This window comes from Pempheris klunzingeri, chromosome 5 (genome assembly GCF_042242105.1).
Source record: "Pempheris klunzingeri isolate RE-2024b chromosome 5, fPemKlu1.hap1, whole genome shotgun sequence".
Lineage (NCBI taxonomy): Eukaryota > Metazoa > Chordata > Actinopteri > Acropomatiformes > Pempheridae > Pempheris > Pempheris klunzingeri.
Window position 1 is genome coordinate 28,056,170 of NC_092016.1, and position 24,771 is coordinate 28,080,940.

General features: G+C 39.0%; 1 protein-coding gene across 1 annotated transcript; it reads left to right on the forward strand.

The window, feature by feature from the left end:
* The first annotated feature begins 269 nt into the window (after positions 1-269).
* Positions 270-20,159, forward strand: LOC139201498 (aminopeptidase Ey-like). The gene is made up of 21 exons (XM_070830828.1): positions 270-575; positions 2,053-2,356; positions 5,275-5,417; positions 5,698-5,834; positions 6,944-7,070; positions 7,979-8,133; positions 8,892-9,005; positions 9,122-9,265; positions 9,857-9,922; positions 10,287-10,352; positions 10,470-10,642; positions 10,958-11,034; positions 14,650-14,783; positions 14,904-14,959; positions 15,308-15,455; positions 15,590-15,681; positions 16,987-17,094; positions 17,203-17,370; positions 17,483-17,623; positions 18,849-18,930; positions 19,677-20,159. The coding sequence occupies exons 1-21, from the start codon at positions 284-286 to the stop codon at positions 19,830-19,832; spliced, it is 2,883 nt and encodes a 960-aa protein (XP_070686929.1). The 5' UTR covers positions 270-283; the 3' UTR covers positions 19,833-20,159.
* Positions 20,160-24,771: the final 4,612 nt, after the last annotated feature.

A 24,771-nucleotide genomic window follows, 5' to 3' on the forward strand; every position in this document is an offset into this window, starting at 1 on the left:
GCACTTCCTCTGATGAACCTCTGAAAACTAATTATACCTATTTATGTAAGAATTATGTAACTTGTGGTCTGGCTTTTGTTTTCAAAAAGTTAAAAGAAAAGTAAAATTATAGTTAAAAGTCAGTAATTTATCAGTATGAAGAGCCACTTTGTTTTCAGCAAGCGATGCTGGTATTTACAGTCCCACTGTTAATGTATTACCTATTATGATGAATGGGAGGGGAGATGCTACCAATGACTATATATATATGTTCATTCTCCACCTTGTAATGTAGGCAGACAACATGGGGAAAGGTTTCTATATCAGTAAACCTGTTGGAATAGTGGCTATCATCCTGGGTGCAGGGGCCCTGGCTACCATCATAGCTCTGTCTGTTGTGTATTCACAGGAAAAGGCTAAAACAGACGGAAATGGAGGAACAACATCCAAACCTCCTGTCACGACGACGCCTGCTCCATCCAATGAACCTTGGGACAAATATCGGCTGCCCAAGAGCCTGGTGCCAGACAACTATAATGTCACCCTGTGGCCACGACTGACCTCAAATCCGGAAACTGGACTCTATATCTTTACTGGTAAGGCTTTATTTATGTCATCCTCCGTATCCAGACAATTGTCTTTTATACTAAGTTGCATTCATGTGGCTTGGAGGCATTCCTTTGGGAAAGAGATGGAGATAAAAACTGATTTTATTGATTGAGTGAGTGATTGATTGATTGATAGATAAGTTCCGGGTTTCAGAGGGTGTGATGTAAACAGAAAGGACACATTTTGAAGAAACTCCCATCTGTCTCGCAGGGATTTTAGATGTGCTCTGTTCATAATGTAACCAAGCATGCATGTAATTCTTCACTTGAGTTCCAAAGACCTTATTAATGACAACTGTCATGAAAATCATGTCTTACAACTTTAAGTCTCAAAAACAAATCAATTAAGCAATCAGACTTTATCTATATAGAACAAGTCATACCTCAAATTTAATGTCAAGTGCTGAACATAAAGATTTAAAAGAGAACATGAGGTTAAATAAAAAACAGCCTTATTTCATGGTTTTTCATTTCCCACTGGCTTTTCACGAAGACGAACCATACCCTGTCTTTGACTAGTTATAATGGTTAAGGCAATAATATCAGAACCAGAGCCCGTTTTGGTAATGACCCGGTGACATGCATTTCACCTACGCATAAACCATCACCAGGCTGCAAAATAAATAATACAAATGGTGAAATCTGCAGACAAATCAAGTTTTAGGCTACTTTGAGGTTAACCCCTTGTTGCCTGTTGCGAATTCGCCTCAAACCTCTTCTAGTCTTGATGCAGCTAAGGTGGCCTCTGTATCCCACTAATGCTGGTTGATGCATGTTCTATGTATACATTATATATACATAGATGCATGGATACATAAATGTGTGTATGCGTATGTACATAGATATTTTATTATACTATTATTATATTGTACTATTCTATGCTATGCTATATTCAAATTAACAATCTCCACTTAATTTAGCATCTGCTTGAATGCAAAAACACAAATCATTTATTTTTCTATATAATTGTAAATAAATTCAGGCAGTAAGGGGTTAAGTAAAGGTAAATGGACTGTGCTTGTAATGGACCTTTCCTTGTCTTTTTGCCCACTCTTTAACAGTGCATTCACATTTACCCAGTCACACACCATCATACAGGGATGGGGTTGCTCATCAGTCATTCATTTGCTTTTTGCCTTGTGGAAAAAAGTTGATTAACTAAATAGTTTTGTCTAATAGGTTTTTCAAATAAAAAAGAAAGAAAAACTGATTATGCAACTAGTGTTGAGGGTTTGTGAGAGAGAGGACATTGAATGCAATGTTTTAATGGGTCACAAGGCTCATCAAGGTAACTCAACCTGCACACAAAGAATTGTATAAATAATTAAAATGTTGCTTCAGATGTCTAATGTCTTATCATCCTACCAGAGTCGTTAAAGTCTAATCTGAGCAAATGGATCTCAGTTGGGTAGAGCTGGGGTTTCTTATTACTTATCATAGTTTAATTTATTTCATACTGTTTCAGGTGAGTCCACTGTGGAATTTAGCTGTGCTGAGGAGACTGATTTGATTCTTATCCACTCCAATAAGCTGAACTACACCACACTTGAGAATGGCCACTGGGCGAGGCTGACCTCCGTCCATGGAGTCAAAGCCCCCTCAATCAAATCTTCCTGGCTCAACAATGTGACTCAGTACCTGGTCCTACAGCTGAATGGTAAACTCATGAAGGACCACAAGTATCACCTATTCACTGTATTTACGGGAGAACTGGCTGATGACTTGGGAGGCTTCTATAGGAGCGAATACATGGAGGATGGAGTGAAAAAGTGAGTGTGTTTGGTATTATATAATAATATCATACTGCTAATCTTTTAGTCACAGTCCTGTCGCTAGTGCTATAGTCACTGCTAGTACGTTGGTTGCTGTTTGTCTTGTCTCGCTCTCTCTCTCTCTCTCTCTCTCTCTCTCTCTCTCTCTCTCTCTCTCTCTCTCCCCCCCCCCCCCCACCCTCTCTGTCCAACCTCCACCCAACGCGGATCCCTACAGAAGCCGCCCACATTGAGTCTGGGTCTGTTCGTGGTTTCTTCCCGTTCAAGGGGAGTTTTTCCTTGCCAGTGTTGCTCAATATAATATCTGATGCTTGCTCATGTGGGAATTCTTGAATCCTTAATTTTGAATTCCTGAATCATTGGGTCTCTCTCTAATGAAAGAGTTTGGTCTAGACCTGCTCTTTATGTAAAGCGTCTTGAGATAACGCTGTTGTGAATTGGCGCTATATAAATAAAGATTGATTGATTGATTGATATTAGATGATAAGCTTTGAATTTAATCAAAATGTAATCCTGAAAGTATCAGAACATGGACATGAGGATGTCGTTGGATCCGATGACATCCGCAGATGAAGGCATGGGCAATGGCACAAAAGTCTCTTCCTCTTTGCCAGGGCAACAGTAGAGATTGATTCTCAAAACAGACTTAAGGTGACAGGCAATGAACTGTGTGCACACTCCACCCATGGAAGGAGTTGACTATAGGAGGATGAATTCTTTCTGACCATGCAGTGAAGGGATCCAGGTGCTAATTGTTCTCTTGGTCTGACCACAGATGGAAGTGTGAAGACACACTTCCATCTGTGCTGCACCCATCTGGGTACACCAGGCTTTCTAAAAACAAGATGTGCCCCCTTTCAGAGACCACAGAGGTAAGCAGGCCATGTATTCTGAAAACATGTTGCACAAGCAGTTGAGCCGTTTCCTTGGCAGTGGGCAATTTATGCAGAGAGATGTAAAATATAGACTTGCAAAATGATCCAGAATGGTAAGGACCACTGAGTTACCCTCTGAATCCCGGAGACCATTGATGAAGTCCAGGGGTATGTGTGACCAAGGTAGACAAAGAATGGGCAGTGGGTGTAGAAGTCCAGCTGGAGGACGGGTGAACGGCTTACCCTGGGCACAATTGGGACAGGCCGCCACATATTCCACAGACAGGCTTGGGGACAAATAGCCTCCTCCAAGGCTTGTTTCCTGGGGACAGATGTTGATGAAGGTCCTCCAGAACCTCTTGCCCAACAGTAAACCAGCCAGTACCAACAAGACACTGGCTGGGCAGCATTTTCAGGTTCAGCCACTGGTTCCTGGACCACTTCCAATACAGTTCAGTTCAGTTCAGAACTGTCATGATCTGCGGGTTCTGGGGTTCTCAGCAGGTCTGATGTCCTCTGTAGCTGGGACAGGAGGCTCTGTCCATGGTGAGGCTTCAGGTGCCGGTTGGAGCAGCTCTTTCAGAGCTCTGGATGGGGGATATTGTCTCTGTGGCTAACTTTGGGCTTCTCATTCCAGGCAGCAGCTCAATGCGTGGTGGTATACTAGTGGCACAGGTTTATGGTCCAGATATGTGGCTGGAACCTCAGATAGGTCTGTAAATTCCTCTGGAGGCTCCACAACAGCCCCTGGTGGCACAGCTGACAAAAGGCACTGTGACAAACAGAAGGATCTCCACCTCAAAATTGTGTTTGTAGCACAATCAATATGGGAGTTATGTTTTACCAGCCAGAAATAGTGTCTATCAGATACAAGGACATATTTTCACTGTGGTTACCAGAAATTAGGATTGTAACAGGTTCAGTGACATATTTTACCATAGCAAGAGGTTGACTGTTGAGAGCGTTGGCTTGCACAGCTTGGGGTAGATCTTTGAGGATACCCAGTTGTCTGACCAGTGCTGTGTCAATCAAATGTTCGTCAGCAGGATAGCAACCTCCAAATACTTATCTCTCCACTGTTAGTTGTGATTAATAGAGAGAATTTGACGTAGGATTCGGAGTAAGGAAGGATGCTGACCAGTAGCATCCGATCTTCCGATCGTCTGGCATGTGATCACTGGCAGGAAACAATGTAGTGCTCTGGCTTACCACAGTAAAGGCACTGTTGTCATTCTGCTGGAGACAGTCGGGTCCGATCCACCTGCAAGAGGGTGATGTTATATAGGTTGCCACATAAGAGGGACTGGCGATTGCAATGATGGAGAAGCTGTCTGACTGGATGGAGCAGCAGCCTGAAGCTGATGTAGCTGATTTGGCAGGTCGTCAACACTGGTAGCAAGTTCTTGCAGGTTCTGCGTCACTGTGGCCATCTCTTTCTGATTAGTGTTGAGGCCAAAAATCCAGACAACTAGTCATATATACACAAACATCAGGCATTAGATAAAAGTCAGGTCAAAAATTCAAGAGGCAATACAAACAGACAGGATATGAAGCAAACAGGAGCACAAACTACGATCTGGCAAACAACAAAGGCAAACTGACTGGTGCAAGGGATAATAAGCTAATCAGCAACAGGTGTGTGGCAGACTGACAGGCTAGTAGCTGATACTGTACTGGTGGGAAAAGCTGGCAGGTGCTGAAAGGAGGATGAGGTTCCAGCTGTGTCCATGACACAATGAGAAATGTTCAAGCATAGTTCTTGTGCTGACAACTGCATTATGTTTTCTATGAACATAATGAGGAACTGTTGTTAATTAACTTCCTGGCAATTTTGAAAATGCTGATACTCAATGACTCACTGACAATGTATTTTATCTGTTTTCTGTTTTTCATTGCATATATATTTAACAAATGAAATGCTTGATGCAGATTAAAATGTTCTACATTTTATCTTCTGGTTCTGAATAAAGCTCCACGCAACCATTTTGAGAAAACTATTTATTATTATTATTTAAACATCCATCATTTATTTCCCATCAGGATTGTTGCTACTACTCAGATGCAGCCAACAGATGCCAGGAAGGCTTTCCCCTGTTTTGACGAGCCAGCTATGAAAGCTGTTTTCTTCATCACTTTGATCCACGACAATGGAACTGTTGCCCTGTCCAATGGTGAAGAAAAAGGTTAGTTGGACTACAATGATGATGATATGTGTATGATGAAGGCAATGGTTATACAAATTGATTTAACTGCATTTTACTGGCAATCTAAACATGGACAGCAGAATGTGATAAACTGACATGTTTCAAAGCATTTTAAATTTGAACTTGGTAGGTAAGAGTTTAAAAACCTTTCAAAACTTGTTCTTGAAACCGGAAAATGTGGCCCATTGCAGTAATATAAATAATCACATGAATGAATAATCAAACTTGCTTTCTAATAAATTGAATTTCGGTTCTACAGAAACAAGCATTGCCACCGTTGATGGTCAAGCTGTGCAGAAGACAGTTTTTGAGCCAACTGAGAAAATGTCAACCTACCTGTTGGCGTTCATTGTCAGTGACTTTGGCTTCATCAGTAACACCATCGATGGAGTTTTGGTAAAGAAATCTTGTCCCTCTTTCATGAACGCTGTTTGTAATACCAGGAAACTTGTGTGTACATTCCGCCAAGTAATCTTTGTTACACTGCTACTCAGGGGCACAAAAGACAGGAATTTTCTAATTCTACACAAGGTATAGATATTCTGTTGTTCACTTTTGAGCCTTATAAGGAGAATAGACAAAAGTTTACTACATATAGTAGAAGTTATAGTAATCAGAATTAGAATCAGAATTCCTTTAATAATCTTCAGGGGGAAATTGCTTTTTGTTACACACAGCTCCAAAAGAATAAGAATAAACTTCAAACACAAAAGTAAAAAATATAAGTATATAAAAAGAGTAATAATAGTACCACTACTAATAATAACACAATAATAATAATGTGACTACAGCAAGCATATGCCAAAATTATCAAAATAATATCCCGTTAGAAATATATTTGTTTGTTGTGTTGTGTTTGTTTTTGCTTCTATATCACTGAATGGATCATATACAGTGTTTGATCTACACCATACCACCATGTTTTTTTTCTCCTAGTCAGGTTATCAACTTAAAGTGTTTGTGTACAATTTCCCAATAGTTCCACACGTTGCTGTAAGAGATTTGATGCAACAAGAAAATACAATTTGTTTGACCCTAATAGATGTTCTCCCTTAACTGATTGAGTTTAAAGTTGCACATCTTGGTATTGTTATAGTACCAAATAGCAATACAGTTCACAGCTGAGTTCTGCAACTTTAGTTTTAATTATCAACCAATGTTCAGCTGGTTTTTCACATTCCTTACAATTAGCTCAGTAATTCTTGTTTCAAGTAAATTGTAATATTAACCTGCCTGCCTACAGCCAGCCTCTCTCGTTCTTTGGCTCAGTGGGTGTGTGCTTCATGCTGGTAACTTTCCACATTCTTGTCAGAGCTGTAATGGTTGGATGCACATTCTCTGTCATTCTTATGTGACTAGCTCATTAGATTTTGCCTTGCGGAAGACTGCAGTGATAAGCAACTCCATACTCCTCGCTCCCCATGATTTGTGATAATGATATAACAGAAATTTGCACCATGAAAAGGTGTGATTTAGTGTGTATTTATTGTGTGATGTGAATTTAGATCCGCATCTTTGCCCGCAAGCCTGCTATTGCTGCTGGGGAAGGAGAGTATGCCCTTAACAAAACTGGACCCATCCTTAAGTTCTTTGAGGAGTATTACAATTCCAGCTACCCTCTGCCCAAGTCTGGTAAGTCTACCATACATGAAGATGTGGATATGAGATCTGATTCAAAGATAGATGTTGGCCTCCAGAACAAATCTGCAAGTTGCCCTGAAAGTAGATCCAGAAGGTTTCTGTGTTTACAAGCACTTGAATTGAATTATGTAAAACCAAGTGTATTTCGAAAGCTTCAGGAGGCATGTATTTATTGCCCTGGTGCAATTTTTGTTTTTCCTAAATTTTTATGTAGGTAGAGAGAGCAAAGTTAGAATGTCTCATAATCAGAGTGATCACAGTTGAAATGAGAATAAAATTTACTATAATATTTACTATTCTTTAACCAAACAATCTATATTATAGACTACAACAATATTGCACATTTAGTACATTTAATGTGTTGGCTGATTACTGTGCTTTTTTTCTGCTCCATGTGTACATACTTCTACACCTTCCTAGACATACGTTAATTTGACATGTAATCCTGATTCAGCTGCCCCCTTTGTGGTCAGTAGTTCTTCCAATTTATTGTCATCATGTGTGTTTCTATGGTCAACCTTTTGTAAACTCTGTTAAAACAGCTGTACCAGCCAAAAGCCATATAAAATGCTCATCCCTAATTCTATTCCAATTGTTTGTTGTTGGAAGATTTATTTGCTGATCACAGAGATACTTGTGTCTCTCAGTTTTCAAGTACAGTATCAAGTATTAACATAACAGATTCTCTTTCATGATAATTGTAGTCTGTCTTCATCCAGTATTTATTGACCAGCTCATATAGTACAATCCCTGATTTTGTTACAGTACCCTAAAATATATAATTAATAATATAATATATAATACATTTCTTATTTTAGGCTTCTCCAGATATCGTAATGTTTTACCACTGGTGCAGTTAGAATGTAGGTTTGGTCTACTAACCTCTTTGTCTAATGTAGATCAGATAGCTCTACCAGACTTTAATGCTGGAGCCATGGAGAACTGGGGTCTGATCACATACAGAGAAACAGCTCTGCTCTACGATGAAGCGTTTTCCTCCAACTCCAACAAGCAGAGGATTGCTACAATCATTGCTCATGAACTGGCTCACATGGTATGTATCGACATGGTATGAATAGAAAGCCTTTATTATCATAATACGATATACAATGAGATTCAAGGAGCAACTTCTTAAAAGTGTACTAGTAAAAGTTCACACAACATTAATTCCAAAAAATCAATGAATAATAGTGGAATATTGCAAGGGTGATATCATTTTTTTAACTTCCCTTATCACTTATTATTTATATGGTTTCGAGCATATTGGAAAATTAGAATTGAACTGTTCTGTCCCGAAAGTTGTCTTTTGCAGTCACGCAAGGGTTTTTGGCCACCAGCCTCCTCAGAAATCTGGTGGCAGCCGTAGATAGCTTCGTCTTTCTGCCACATCCAGGTAGTGAAGCCAGAGTTCCTTCAGCTTTGAACTGTGAACTATGCATCCAACATTATCTTTAGGAACATTCACTCAATCAATCAATCTTTATTTATATAGCGCCAGTTCATAACAGCATTACCTCAAGACTCTTTCCATAAAGAGCAGGTCTAGACCAAACTCTTCAATTAGAGAGAGACTCAACGATTCAGGAATTCAACATTAAGGATTCAAGAATCCCCACATGAGCAGCAGTCTCAGAGGGGGGGGGGGCTTTCTGTCAGGGTTCATGTTGGGTGGAGGTTGGACAGAGAGAGAGAGAAAGAGACAGACCGAGACAGACCGAGACAGAGACAAAACAAACAGCAACCAATATACTAACAGCAACATGTCATGTCATGTCTTGACCTTCTCTTGTTTTCTCTGTGCTATCCCTTAAGTGGTTTGGTAACCTGGTGACCCTGAGATGGTGGAATGACTTGTGGCTGAATGAAGGCTTTGCGTCGTATGTTGAGTACCTAGGAGCACATGATGCTGAACCTGACTGGAATGTGGTAAGGTCTTCCCTTTTACCTCATGGCCTCAGTAATCAGAGCTATGAAGGATGATGAATAGTGAATGGTAACACAGATCTGTGGATTTTTGAGCGTACCATGTTATTTGTCGATAGAAAGACCTCATCGTGCTCAGTGACGTCCACAGGGTGTTTGCCATCGATGCCCTGGCATCCTCTCATCCTCTGTCCTCTAAAGAAGAGGACATTCAGAAACCAGCACAGATCAGTGAGCTGTTTGATGCAATCTCATACAGCAAGGTAATGTCATAGGCCGTTTCTCAATATGCGTTCTTGTCCGTACTTGTGTTCTTGTGAAACGCCATCACTCACAGCTCAAGTACTATTCCCATTTTATCGGGGATGCATTGGGTGGTGACTTGTGTGAACTACGTATCCCAGAATGCTTTTTGTACCAGCCAGCGGCAATAGTAGAAATGGGGGACAAAGCATATAAGAGTTTTAAATTTGGAAACACTACAATTTTTATGTTACAGGATGTAGTTTTAAGACTTTTATCCAAGCTTATGGTTTTTAAATTTCAAATCTATGGTCCATTTGATATAGATCCATTTGATACATACACCCTACTTGAACTTTAAAAAAAAAAGTTTTCAATGTTAGCGTCGTTTTTAAAGCAGAAACAGATTGAGAGCTGAAATGGTGACGCCATACTCCAGATTCCGAACTTCCGAGTCCAAACTTGCCGAGTCCAAACTTCTAAGTACGCGAGTCCGAACTTTTGGTATTGAGAAACAGGCATACACTCAAGGCCAAACAGCAGCAGAACATGTTTCACATCTCTGATCAATCCACCATTCAAACATTTCAAATTTGTTTTCTCATCCTCAGGGAGCATCTGTTCTGAGGATGTTGTCAGATTTCCTAATTGAAGAGGTCTTCAGAATGGGACTCAGGGTGAGCACTATTTGGACACTATGATACTCACATGAAAAAAATACCACATGCCACTGTTGAGCTTGGTAGCGCCTTTTATTTGACAAAGAAAAGAATCTTGCATAAAGGATTGTTAACAGGGTATAGAAAGAAGGGTACAGTGTGAACAGCATAGCTTTCAGGTGAGCACCATGACTGCGAAACAGTGAGTAGAGAGAGAGCTCAAGATCACCAGCTGTATGTCGTATCTCCTGTTATCCTGCAAATGTTGCTTAATTTGCAATTCAGAGATTAAAAATGATTCTAATCAAGTCCTGGTTCACCACCATTTTAAGTATAAACACTTCCAAAGCAATTAATCTCTTCTTCTCTGTCCAACCTGCAGACCTACCTGGCTGAATTTGCGTTTCGGAACACAGTCTACACAGACCTATGGAATCATCTGCAAATGGCATGCTTTTTTCTTTAGAGTCTTTAAATTTGAACATTTGGTTAATGATTTAATCAAAAAGAACTCCAGGACACTGCAACCAATTGATAATTGTTTTTTGTTTGTCTGCTTCCACAGGCTGTTGATGCTAATGGCACTAAACTTCCAGATACGGTGCATAACATCATGAACACCTGGGTGCTGCAGATGGGCTTTCCTGTGATTACCATAAATACCAGCACTGGGGTTATATCGCAGAAGCACTTTCTCTTAGATCCAGACTCTAAAGTCACCACTCCATCACCCTTCAAGTATGTATACTGCCTTTCTGTCCCTCCCCCAAGAGCAGTGAATTGATTATTTTTTTGTGCATATCTTTATTACAACTGCTGCTATTTACCTACTATGCTTATACAACTAAAACTATTACCACAGCTTTCACAGGAATACTATAAATGCTAGAATTATCATAAAATAGAATAAGACTTTTTACTACTCATTAATTTATAGTTCTTTCATTTTAATGACATCACAATACAACGTTTCTGGCTCATAAAAGGAAAAATAGAAAAACAAAAAAAAGTCATTTACATGCAGGTTTACTAATACAGTTACTTATCCCACAGCTATGAGTGGATTGTTCCAATCAAGTGGATGAAGACTGGAGGCATCAAGGAACCACAGTGGCTGAGTGATAAATCAGGTAGGTCAACAGACACCAACAGTAACAGGCAATCTTGTAGTGATAGATAAATATCTTCAGCCTGACAATTTAGTAAGTGTAGATAAAAATGTTATTGGCACTACATTAAGTCACTGTAGGCCTTTGTTGGTCAAGACAGTTTCTATATTCCTTGACTTTAGAAAGAACACTTTCTCAGAATGTTACTAATCAGCTATCAATTCTGAGCTGAAATAATGCAACAAGAGGCACCAGACAGAATAATGTGAAAATACTTAAAATAACTACCTAGCATAACCTAACCAAACCCAACAAGCAGGGTAGGAATTCAAGGCTGTTGTCCCTCGCTCTTGCCCCTTGTTGCTGTAGGGGTCATGGGGGCCAGGAGCACTTAGGAAAATCATTATCAATGTGAGAAATACAAACAAAATCAATGTCAAAGTCGATTTTGTTCACTGACAACACAATATAAAAGCTGTATAAAAGTGTTGGGTTTGAGTTTACAAAGAACCCAAGTAGCAGGACTGAGCAGGTGGTTAAGGTGAAAGTAAGGGATTTATTAGGTGAACAAAAAACGGAAGATGTGGGGACAAGTCACTGGCAGGCAGGTGGACTGGTACTCAACCGGGGCGACAACACAAGGGAGGGTGGACCCTTACTTGAGTCAGTAAAACCTACTCAAGTCTATTGTGTGCTGCAGGTAATATTGCACCAAATGCGGAGATAGACCTTTTGATCCGTATTTTGAAAGTTGATCATTTGAATGAAAAAAAGCTTATGTAGTGGTCAGTACACTGGCTCACACGGGCACCAATTAATGTAGGGATCTGGTATCTTGTTTGGACAATTGATACTCTACCTCATACGGCAGCACCAAAAATGTTGTGCTAATGGTACCTTGTATGGGGCAATTTGGCTATCAGAAATAATTAATTACTATCGAAGATAATTAATAGTTATATAGATTAATGGGACTTTGTGTAAAGTCTACCTCGATAAACAAGGAAAAGAGCCAATTTAATTGATTCAGTCTCACAAACTACTAAATTATTTGGTATTATAATTGATAATTAAGTTAACCCTTTAAAACCTGAGCCTCAAAATGTCCGCCTGAACTTTTTTGCTTATTTTAACTATAAAAGGGTCAGAAAATGTCCTGTGAGTAAGTGCTTTTAATATCAATACCTTATTTACAATCTACTGCATGTTATAAGAGTGTAATAACAGTTTAAAATTAAGGTAAAAAACAAGCGAGATTACTGTAATGACACTATTGGCTGTAAAGCACAACGTCTCACTTTTCAAAAACCGTAGGATTTTTTCCGATAGCGCAAACCGTGATGTAATTACGGTAATCCAAAGTGTGCTTGTGCAAACGTGTTGCTGATGACACGCTCGGAATCTAAGGGTTAATAACTACTACCAAAATGACCACATTGACAGCTAGTTGAAGGATTTCAGAGTTCTTGACGGTAGATTTTGGCAGTATTCACTCTTACACATGCAGTCCTCTTTAATATTGTATATCAAACATTTATTAAAGCATAACATCAATCATTCTAACAAACTAACCAACTGTGATTATGACTAGCTAACAAACAATAGGGAGTGTATGTGTGTGAGGGTGTCGGTGGAGAACAAAAGGTGAGGGAACCGCATGGTGACTCCCTACAAAATGGCCCCCAGACCCCCTGGTGTGGGGGTCAGAGGCAGACAAAGGAAAGCTGAGTGCTGTAGCTGTTAGCTTAGCTTTGTCTCTCAGTCGAGGCCTGTTGTAAAACTGTATGTGTGAGTGTGTAGATAAAGGTACCAGGTTAGGAGAGGATAGTTAGTCTGTAGACTCTGTGTCTGTGTGAGCAAACTAACATTAACTTAACTTTATGGCTGCACAGTAAACTACAACACATCACAATAATCAAACTCTATGATCATTAAAGCAAATCAAAACCAATACATTAACAAGGTTAAACCATTGTTTAACCATGTATACAGTTATGCTGTGCTATATATATAGAGTTTGTTCCCAGTCCTCAAAGGGAAGAAGAAGGTCCTTCAGTGTGCTGCTTTCTCAGCCTGTTGATGAACCTGGCTGGAAGAAGGTTGTGGTTCTTTGTCCTTACTGTCCTGGTTGCAGGCTGGAGGAATCTGGTCGCTCCTTTGTTCCTTGCTAGTTAGCAGCTTGGAGTGGGAGATCTGGTTTTGTGGCCTGAGGTTGTAGGGCAGGGCTGGGCAATTAATTTCTACACTGGGCCACATGAAAAATCTGAACTGTGCTCAATATAATTTTTTTTCCCATTGTAAAAAGCAATAAATTATATATTTTAATTAGCTGCTACTGGTAATCAGAAGTATAAGAACATTCTGTAAATATTTATGTAAATGCATGAATTGTGGAGTAGGTCGAAGAGGAAAACAATCTTATAAAAGTAATAAAGCGTTTAAAACAAAAATAATCATTACATCACTGTTCTATTTGTAACTTGTTAATCTTCACAAATACTGAAAAGGTGTTTTGCAATATGTTAAAGATAAGCAACTGATCAACTTCATACAAAAAGCAATAAGTGCTTTTGATGTTTTCAGTTCAGTTTACTTGTTCAATGAGAAAAATCCAGTCTGTCTTGGGCTTGAACAAGTGCATTGAAATCTGGCTGAATGTCTCAGGTGGCTAAGCGAAGGACAGCTGAGTTTGCAGCTTGGCTAGCAGAGCATTCAACTGCTTTGCGAGCTCTTCGTCAGATAAGTTCTTGTACTTCTCCTCATGTTTTGTCACGCAGTGGCGATTCAGATTGTAATCCTTAAACACAGCGACTTGTGAACCACAAACGAAATATTTAGCAGTCCATGTCTTGTTGAAAACGCAGCATTCTGAATCAACTTTGCTTTTTTTAACGTGAGCCGACATTTTTAGGGGGCTAGGGGTAGCTGGCTAGCGTCATCTGTTGCTGTGCAGACAGACGCAGATACGTGTGTCCTTACGTAAATAATAATAATAATGCCAGGCTTTTCAAAATAAAAGCAACACAGTTGTATTGCATGTACAGCATAAATACTTGTTCATTTGTGTTTATGACTGACATACCGCAGGCCGGACAGGGATGGCCAAAGGGCTGTATGTGGCCATGGCCTGTTGTAGGGTCATGTGTCCCATACTGGCCAATGGTGGCTGTACAGCTGGGTCCTGGAGTAATTTAGTACCTATGTATGAAATCTTAAGGACTCTGGGAAATTGAGTTCAGAGAGGGAGTCCTTTGTTCAATAGACAGAAATATGTAGTCCTCACCATTTTCTGGTGAAGCCCAACAGTAATCAACAAATTAGTATAATCAAATAATACTGGAAATGCCAGCTCTATGCTACCAAGACACCAGAAAAATAATGTTTGAAGTTCTGAGGATGTTTATCACAGCTGTTAAAGTTATTCAGGTGAAGGCAGTTCTGTCATTTCATGGTACTGCAGCGGAAAGCACAGATGAACTTGCAAAGTTTTGCAGTCTGTTTCAAATATTTGTCGAAAGCTCCAAAATAAGACACTTGACACTGTCTGAAGAAGAGTAAAATGAATCTAGTATTTTACATTTTGTTGCTATTGTTGTGTCTTGTGTACAACAATAATGACTTCCCTGTCTTCTGTAGCCACAGTTGATGTAATGAGGGCATCAGGGACTGACTGGGTGCTGGCTAACCTTAATGTGGTGGGTTACTACAGAGTTAACTATGACCAGGGCAACTGGGAGAGACTCCTAAATGTTCTGAACTCCAATCATCAGGTGAGATACAGCTGTCTGCTGTCGGATGCATGATTATATTACCTGTGTGACCTCTGTGCATGCATCTTGACCAGAATTGTTTCAGGAATAGTAAATGTGATTTTGCTCTTGTTCTTTAAGCTTATTCCAGTGATCAACAGAGCTCAGTTGGTGGATGATGCATTCAATCTGGCCAGGTTAGTCCTGCTAATACAATATCATATAGATGATGATACAATTGAAGATGTTGATCATTTGGATTACTGAGATGTAAAGCCCAAAGATTTTATCCAGGTAGCAATATCATCTTTGTTACATTAATCATCTGTGTTATTGGGAAATAACATATATTACTATTACACATTACTACTAGAATGATGTATAATCTGTGGGTATTTTGACTAAAATTTACAGTGAATTTAGGAAGACACTTCTTTTTTTCCCAATGTATTGAGGGGAGAACACTTACGAGTATTGATAAATGATTATCAAGATGTAGAAATGTAGGAGTTCATATTCATTTTCACAATCTTGTAACCCCAAAGAGCAAAGATAATCCCTACAGTGCTGGCCCTCAGTACCACCAAGTACCTGAGCAGTGAGAGACAGTATATGCCCTGGGAGTCGGCCCTGAGCAACCTGGACTTCTTCTACCTCATGTTTGACCGCAGCGAGGTTTATGGGCCCATGCAGGTGACTTTCGTACTTTCTTTGATCCAAACACTTGGTCATAAAAATCACAAGAGCCAAAACCACACAAATTAATTGTTTTCATGATTCTTATCTTCATGGGATTATCACAGTTCCTCTGTCTTCCTTGATTTTAGGATTATCTGAGGAAGCAGGTCACCCCTCTGTTTGAATGGTACAAGATCATGACTGACAACTGGAGCAAAGTACCTGTTGGACACATGGACCAGTGAGTTAAGAGAAATATAGGGCCAATCCATAACGTTATTATAGCGTTATCTCAAGACTCTTTCCATAAAGAGCAGGTCTAGACCAAACTCTTTAATTAAAGAGAGACCCAACGATTCAGGAATTCAACATTAAGGATTCAAGAATCCCCACATGAGCAGAATCAGATATTATATTAGGAAACAGTAGCAGGAAGAACTCCCCTTTAACGGGAAGGGGGGGGGGTGATTGGAATGAGAAAGCCAGAGAACCACAGCAGGAAAACCAGGACCACAGGAACCAGAGAGATGAGAAAAGCACAGAAAGGCTCTGGGGAAGATACCAAGTTAGTAACAGACATTAAAGAGACATGAAGCATCAGGATGGAGAGGAAGAGGAGGAGAGAGGAGCCCAGTGCATCATGGGAGTCCCCCGGCAGTCTAAGCCTATAGCAGCATAACTAGGGGCTGGTCCAAGGCCTGAGCCAGACCTAAACTATAGGCTTTATCAAAAAGGAAGGTTTTTAGCCTACTCTTAAATGTAGAGAGGGTGTCTGCCCCCCGAACCCAGACTGGAAGGAGGTTCCACAGGAGAGGAGCCTGATAGTTGAAAGCTCTGGCTCCATCACTACTTTAGAGGACTTTAGGAACCACCAGTAGACCTGCAGTCTGGGAGCACAGTGCTCTAGTGGGGTAGTACGGTACTATGAGCTCTTTAAGATATGATGGAGCCTGAACATTAAGAGCCTCGTAGGTGAGGAGAATGATTTTAAACTCTATTCTAGATTTTACTGGAAGCCAATGAAGAGAAGCCAGTACAGGAGAAATATGGTCTCTTCTCTTAGTTCTCATCAGAACACGAGCAGCAGCGTTCTGGACCAGCTGGAGAGTCTTTAACGACTTATTGGGGCAGCCTGATAATAAGGAGTTGCAATAGTCCAACCTAGTGTGACAAATGCATGGACTAATTTTTCTGCATCATCTATGGATATGATAGGCCTGATTTTAGCAATATTATGTACATGGAAAAAGGCACTTCTAGAAATCTGTTTAATGTGGGAGTTAAAGGACAAATCTTGATCAAATAAGACTCCCAGATTCCTCACAGTGGAGCTGGAGGCCAGAGTAATCATCTGGGTAGTTATGTTGGTAGAAAAGGTGTAAGGTGTAAGCAGAAAGTTGCTGCACTTTATGTAGAATGAAACAAATTCACAAATACCCCTGTTTAACTTAAGCTTATTCATCCTTGCTCTGTTCCTACTCATACTCTGTTTTCTTTCAGTGCTCCTGTTAATTTTCTCTCTCCTTGCTGTTTCTCCTTTCTCCAGGTATAATCAGGTGAATGCCATTAGCCTGGCTTGCAGGACAGGCCTTGTGGAATGCCAAAATCTGACCAAGGCATGGTTTGATCAATGGATGCACACTAATAACAACCAGTGAGTGTGTACATCATGTCAATGTGGAACTTATTTCCTATTCCTACATAATTAAAATGAAACTGTATCAATCACTATCATCTACTGAACTTTAAAATGAATCTTTAGGATCCATCCCAACCTGCGCTCCGCTGTGTACTGTAATGCCATTGCAGCAGGAGGTGCTAAAGAGTGGGAATTTGCTTGGTCACAGTTTGAGAATGCCACCATTGCTAGTGAAGCTGAAAAACTCCGCTCTGCTTTAGCCTGCACAAAGCATCCCTGGCTGCTCAACAGGTGTGCTCACAGACAAGCCTTACTCTTATACAGTATGCAACAGTGTATAACTCACAATTACTGATCAATGCACATATATACTCTGCTCACTGTTCTGCTTGTACCATTTCAGGTACCTGGAGTACACTCTGGATGCAAACTTGATCCGAAAGCAAGATGCCACTTCTACCATTGTGTACATTGCCAGCAATGTGGTTGGTCAGTCTCTGGCATGGGACTTTGTCAGGGATCGATGGTCGTATATTTTCACTCAGTGAGTATAACACAAGACTTAAGTTGCCTTTTGAGTTAGTATAGGTAACACATCTCTGTGTCCTGTGATTTTCACATGTCAGACAAATGTGTGACACTGTCACACAACAAATACAAGCAGATTGTCGGTTTTACAGTCACTTTTATTATCAGCAACAGCTTTTATTGGCCATGCATACTTACATAATTCAAACTCTGCCTCAGATGATCTTTGGTCTTTCACCATCATAAACAATGGCCATTTCTTTCTTGTTTGTTTCTGTCTTGAATAAAATATAGATGTCATTGCTTTATTCAGTGACTTTAAAGTAAATGTGGTCTGGCAATCTTAGCTGCAAAAAACTGTACACATGTATATTATTGTTTTTTATAATTCAGCTTTTTTCAAGAGTGTGTAAAGCTAGACCTCTAAGGTAACACGTGATTAAGAAGAGAGGAAACCCAGTCTTCGGACAGAGCATGTTTATTGCTGCAGTCTTCATTACATCATTAATAAAGCTTTGAAAGCAAAATGTAAAAGTGCCCTGACATTCAGTAGAATATTCAATTAATCAATACAGACTTTTAAGACACATTCTTGCAGGGAGAGTGCAATAATGATGTTGGCACAAACAGTATCAATCATTTCTTTCTTTCACAAAATTATTCACAGAAATGGTAGGCATACATTTAAACTTTGTTGAAATTCCTTTCTCTTTGATTTACTGTGCTTTGTATGAACATAGTTAATTTCAAAGCAGACAATCCAGTCTCAGTGAAAGGACAGTTTCTATTCATTCGCATACAAATGGTTATAAACACACACGCCTCACACTTACCCATCATTGCCACACCACTTACTTGAAATATATATGCGCTTACATTTTATCCATAGTGTGCATATACTTTATTCATAATGTAATCACTGTATTCATATGACACACACAAAAGCAGATCCAAGTGCACAACACATAAACTGATTAGGTTTAACAGGTTTATTGAACGAAGCAGTGGGTAGAAAAGATTGAAGTGAAGAAGTGGTTATGGCAGAGGGAAGGGGAGAAATGGAGAACAGCAAAGAGGAGTAGCCGGCAGAGGTATCAGGGATGAATTTGTTAATGAGCAAGCTGTTTGTTGTTTGGACATTAAACTGCACACCGTTGTCTCAGTACCTATGCAATTACAATTAAATTAAATCTAATCTAATCTAATTACTTCTTCCGGTTTGTCTTTGTTTTCCCTCACAGGTATGGTGGTGGATCATTCTCTTTCTCCAACCTCATTAATGGAGTCACCAAGCGCTTTTCAACTGAATTTGAGCTTCAGCAGGTGAGATATTCCAGACAATGTTTTCAAAGTTACTTTATCATTTTTATGCTTTAAGCCTGTTTGGACTTTGGACTCACTCTAGATTGTTGTTTGCCCTTGGTCCAGTTTATTATACTTTGCTTTCAGATGTAGATAGCAAGAAAGTCTAAAATATAGCAATCTCGAATGATTTAGTGTTTTTTTTCTTTTTTGGGACAGTTTTAAATCAAGGAAAAACAAAGTAATTGCCAAACACTTGAAAGGAAAATTATATATGTTACTGGAAGTAGGCAGAGTTTAATTTGTTTAGGCTACAACATCATCTGACTTAATTCATGTAGATTTTTTGATTATTTGGTGTAAGGCGAAAATATTTTGGTGCTCAAGCCCCTCAAGCAGCCACAGAGCTTAAGTCTGGTCATGGATAAACTCTTTATTTAAAATAGAGTTTGGTATGTTGCCATTAATACATTGTTTTGTGATAATTTTATCAATCTAAAAGGGAGTCCAACAAAAAATAAATAGGGCTGGAGAGTGTCTGACATTTTTCTAAAAATTAAATATAAAATTCAGCCACGCTATGCACCCAAGTCATTTTTGTACTGTTCCTAAATCATTCCTAAGTCATGTCTCTTGGCCTTAAAGTAATTTGATGTCTGTGTTTTAAGACAAGTAAAACCCGAATTTGTAATGGTTCTATTATTGTTATCCATTGTTCCCTGACTTTAAATGACTGCAACAACTCTTCTTTATGTTTGCTATGACAGCTAAAGCAGTTCAAGGAAGACAATGCTGAGATTGGTTTCGGCTCCGGGACTCTGGCATTGGATCAGTCCATTGAGAGAACCCTTGCCAACATTAAATGGGTTGCAGACAACAAGCAGCATGTTCTGGATTGGTTCAGGGCTGAAGCAAAGCCCTAATAATACTTTCAACTAGTTCTATATTTACAAAATTTTACATGTAAGAGAATAAGATTTAGTTGGACTTCAGTTAAAAGAAAAATTACTTTAGCTCTCTCTACTTGACAGAAGTAGTTTGTATCATTCAGAAAAGTTTTTTAAATAATCAGCTATACTCTAAGTTGGAGTCAAATGACTTGGCTTTGTTGTACCTTAGCTTTGTTAAAATTAAGACACAAAAAGTGACAATACAAATCCTTGACAGTTTCTTACTTATATTGTTATTGTTATATTATATTGATAAAGGGTTGGTGAATAATTATATTGTTATCATATAGGATAATATATCGAAAACAAAACAAAATATATAATTAAATGTGCATCCTCTTCAGTTAATATCAGCTGAGAAAACATGAAAGTTAACTGCTTTTTTGTACTGTACTCTTGTATATAGATATTTCCTGTCCCAGTACAAAATAATTTGTAGTGAAATTGGTTATAAAATGATTATTGTTATTGAAGAACTCCTTTCTTTATTGTAATTCTGCAAAAGCTTAATTTTTCTGGTTGTGAGAACTGGACCAGTGATTTTATTAAAGAAGCACAGAGGTAATGATTGACACTGTCAATACTGTCAATAACTTGTTGAGTGTATTGTATTATTGTTTTTGATAAATCACATGTCATTCTTGCCATGTCAGTTCTACTGTCTTGACCCTGCATATGCCCCATCCCCAAAGGGACGACAATAGAAATAAGCCTCTAGGCTGTTTTGTGTTGTCCTGGCTTTTTCCATAATATTACCATTAAATAAAATTGTTTAATGAATCAAATTCCGTTTGGACCTCTGACTGAACAAAAGCTAATTCTTGAGAATCACTGGCGTGGTTTTCTTCTATCTGTGTTGAAATTCATCTAGAAAATATATATAATACTCATACATAGCATATGATCATATGAGGGATATAATAATGCTGTGTGTGTGAAACCACAACTTGTCTGAATATTTGTAGATATTTGAAGGCAAAGGTAGAGTACTCTATTCTGGAAACAAGAATAGACACATTTGTTAAGAAAAGTCTTAACTTTATTGCGCGCTCTTGGTCAGAATTTTTCCTGCTATATGGTTCCTGGATCCAGTCAGTAGTCCAGTCTGTACCAGTTATACTGATGATGTTCCCTTGTACTGAGGTATATCAGGATTTTCAAAAATAAAAAAAAGTTTAGTAACTATAGTTTGTCATATTTTCAAAGGATCATATTATATGTTCTTAGAAAATGAATTATACATGCTAGCAACTGAAATTTGGTTTAGTTAAGAAAACTGTACAAACTGTACAAAAGTTACTGTGATAAAATGATAAAGGAAAATATGGCCCCATTATTAATAAACTGCTGTTAAATAAACACTCATTACAGACACTGAATGAGCAAACTGGGCCAAGATAGCAGCTTTGTGCATGTTGATGCATTGCAACATTTTCCCCACATTCCTGGATTCCAAAAAAGATTTGGTTGCGGTACAGCTAAATATATTTGAGCGACCCCGGCCAGTAGCTCAGTGGATAATTGCGCATGCCATCGGCCTGGGGAACCTGGGTTCGACTCCCTCCCAGTCCCGGCTACCAAAAATGGGCGAGGGTTGCGTCAGGAAGGGCATCTGTTGTAAAAAACTAACGCCAAAATCTACAAGCGGATCATCCACTGTGGCGGCCCCGGAAGGGAGCAGCCAGAAAAAGGACAACAACAGCTAAATATGTTTGAGATCAGATATCTGATTGTTCATTTTCGTCAAGCCAATTAAATAATATAATTTTTTTAATGCAGCTATTTTTTTTTTAATGAATATGGTGAATTTGTGATAACCCATCATTTTCATGCCTTTTTTTTCCACAGCTCTTAATGCTCCACAACACCAACAGTCATATAACACTAGTGAAGGCAGTACTAAAAAGATACAACTTTGACTGAAATGCACAAAAAAGAAAAACTCTGAATTAAACAGAAGTATAGGCTTGACCTTTGAACACCATAAGACAAAGAAAATAAAATCTGTACGTCATAGACATGTGACTTCTCAGCAGACATGCAGTGTTTTATGACCCGTATATGAACATCCACTAAAACATCAGTAAATAATTAATACCTCTTATTGCTTCTGAGCAGATGCTTATCAGCAGTTTCCATTTCCACAATGTCCATGAGGGCTACTCTGTCCTAATATATCATCCATTTGTTCAAAAAGGTGAGAGGACACGGTTACGGAACGGGGGGGGGCACATACTGGTGGCAGTGACTTTTGTTTGTTATTCTGCATGAGATTTGAGATTCAGTGAACTATGTATATTTAGGCCTTGTGTTGTAGCAGAAGGTATTTACAGGACTACGACATTAACCGTGATACAGCACAGCCACACCAGATGCCTGCTCCATTTGTCTTTTAAAATGTCTGCGTTGATGAAGACATCAACCAGGGGGACAGGAGGCACCAATCACGGCCGGACGAACGGACTGCCCCAGGAGGCAGAGGACTGTGGGGCACTGCTGTGAACACAAGACCTGGCCCACAACAAGCACTTTAAAATACCTATGCCCATAGCATTGATGAAATTGATTGTGATTGTGAACAAAATGTAAAAAGTAATATGAGGGATTGTAAACCTGCGGTCGTTTAGTGAGCCTGTAAATTTGAAAAATAAGTCATAAATCATGTTTGTTTGTGAAGTGATGGCAACTTGTCTATGATTAGGTCTACTGAGAAAAAATCATTTTCTACTCTTATACATGAAAAGATTATGTGAAGAATTGTAGTATAATATCTGATGCTGCTCATGTGGGGATTCTTGAATCCTTAATGTTGAATTCATGAATCGTTGGGTCTCTCTCTAATTAAAGAGTTTGGTCTAGACCTGCTCTTTATGGAAAGAGTCTGGAGATAACGCTGTTGTGAATTGGCGCTATATAAATAAAGACTGATTGATTGATTGATTGATTGATAGTTTTAATTTCAGTGGTATGTTTACTAAAATGTTGGAATTTTATGTGCAAAAATAGAGACTGGTTTTAACATAATTCATCATAAGCTCAAAGTAAAAACATTATTTAATTTATTTGAGTGATCTTTGTGCTTATTTCTCTCAGCTATCAACTCCCCACTGCTTTAGTTCAGCCCCCTTGGTGTGTAGTAGAGAAAGGCTTTTGTGCCATGTGCCCAGGCCATGTGCTGGAGATACATACGTTTGTGGTGTGAGCTCAGTCTCATTGGCTCAGTCTCATTGGTCAAGGCCAATTTGTGTGGCTGTATATGTGAGTGCGTAGGATAAAGCTGCCAGGTAGGGAAAGGATGGCCCTATGTCTGCCCCAACAGTGTAAGAATAAAATACACAAATACAATAAAAAACAGAAGGGAAGAACACAAAATGTACAGTCCTGTTCTAATCTATATGATCTTCGGCATTTGGCCAGATCCTCTCATCCACCTCAAATCTCATGTCGCTGTTTCCCATGTCCAGACATTTTTTTTCTCTCTCTGCACCGCTGTGTTCTGTATCCCCATTGAACAAAATCAATCCAATCTGAAAATGTACAGATTGGACAAAAACATGTCAGCGTCTGAAACTTAAATGTCTTTGCCATTTCCATGCATTTCTCAGGCAAATGTTGTAAATAGTACCTTGCCTCACACTGAGGTGCCAAAATGTTGTGCTTACTTACAATATTAAAGAAGACAGCATGTGTATTAAAACATTTATTACAACATAACAAAGTCATACAAACAAACAATCTAACTAAGTGTGACTGTGACTAGTGTGCGTGTGAGAGGGTGTACTCTGTACAGTGGCGAGAAAAAGTATGTGAACCTTTTGGAATGTCATGGTTTTCTGCATTCATTTGTCATAAAATGTGACCCGATCTTCATATAAGTCAAGGGTATTGACTTATATTATATGTATCTATACAAGAAGGAACTGCCAGTGAATGTTCAGTTCAGTCCATCTCAAGGACTGATGCTATAAGGACTTGTTTAATGTCAATTGGATCATGTGGTGCTTATCTTTAATAAACCAACTGATAAACCAATTGATATTGATTTTGAGATATACATCAGTGAGATTTCTGCTGCCATCCCAGTACAACGAGGGTTAATGAAGTACTGTTACATTGTTCTCATAATGTGATACAATAAGAGGGTAGTGAGGAGATCAATGAAAGGTTGTGTGATATATTGGCATCACTTTAAGTTCCTTTAACCTTAAACCTACTCTCTGCCTTACAAATCAAATGGCTCTGCCAGACTTCTTTTTTGATGCAATGGAGAATTGGAGTTTGGTGATGTACAGAGAAAACAACCTTCTCTATGACCCTATGGCATCTTCCAACCGAAATAAAGAGGCCACTGCCACCATCATTGCTCATGAACTAGCACACAAGGTAAATAGTTTTCTGTTTTTCTTTTTTAAATTTTATCTGTCGATTCACTTCACATTTATTAGTCAGCAAAATGACTGATATCATCTCTGGTGCAGTGGTTTGGTAACCTGGTGACTCTGCACTGTTGGAATGAAGTCTGGCTGAATGAGGGCTTTGCCTTGTATGTATCATACCTGGCAGCAGACCTTGAGCTTGAATGCCAGCAGCTTGAATGAAATGTGGTAAGAACACAATGTTCCCTGCATTTGGACTTTAAACTCTACACTTGCTGTCCTCTTATCAACACATATATACATTTCTGTCATCAATTTTGCTCATCAAATGAAATCTTAGTATATTTCTGTTTGAATGTGTGCTCCAGAAAGACTTGACTTGACAATGTCCACAGGGTGTTGAATAAACATGTTTATTTGGTAACGTATGCTTGGGAACACAGGATTCAGCAGAGGCCAGAAAATGAACTTTGAAAACCAGAAATTTTAGCAACTGGACAAGTAATCATTACTACTGGTATTGTTCAACTCCTATT

Bases quoted from the DNA above. Each gene is read 5' to 3' on its own strand.
- LOC139201498 (XM_070830828.1), top strand. From the start codon at position 284: ATGGGGAAAGGTTTCTATATCAGTAAACCTGTTGGAATAGTGGCTATC. The intron at 14,784-14,903 runs GTGAGATACAGC...TTGTTCTTTAAG, and splicing joins TTCTGAACTCCAATCATCAG to CTTATTCCAGTGATCAACAG. The intron at 17,371-17,482 runs GTGTGCTCACAG...GTACCATTTCAG, and splicing joins CATCCCTGGCTGCTCAACAG to GTACCTGGAGTACACTCTGG.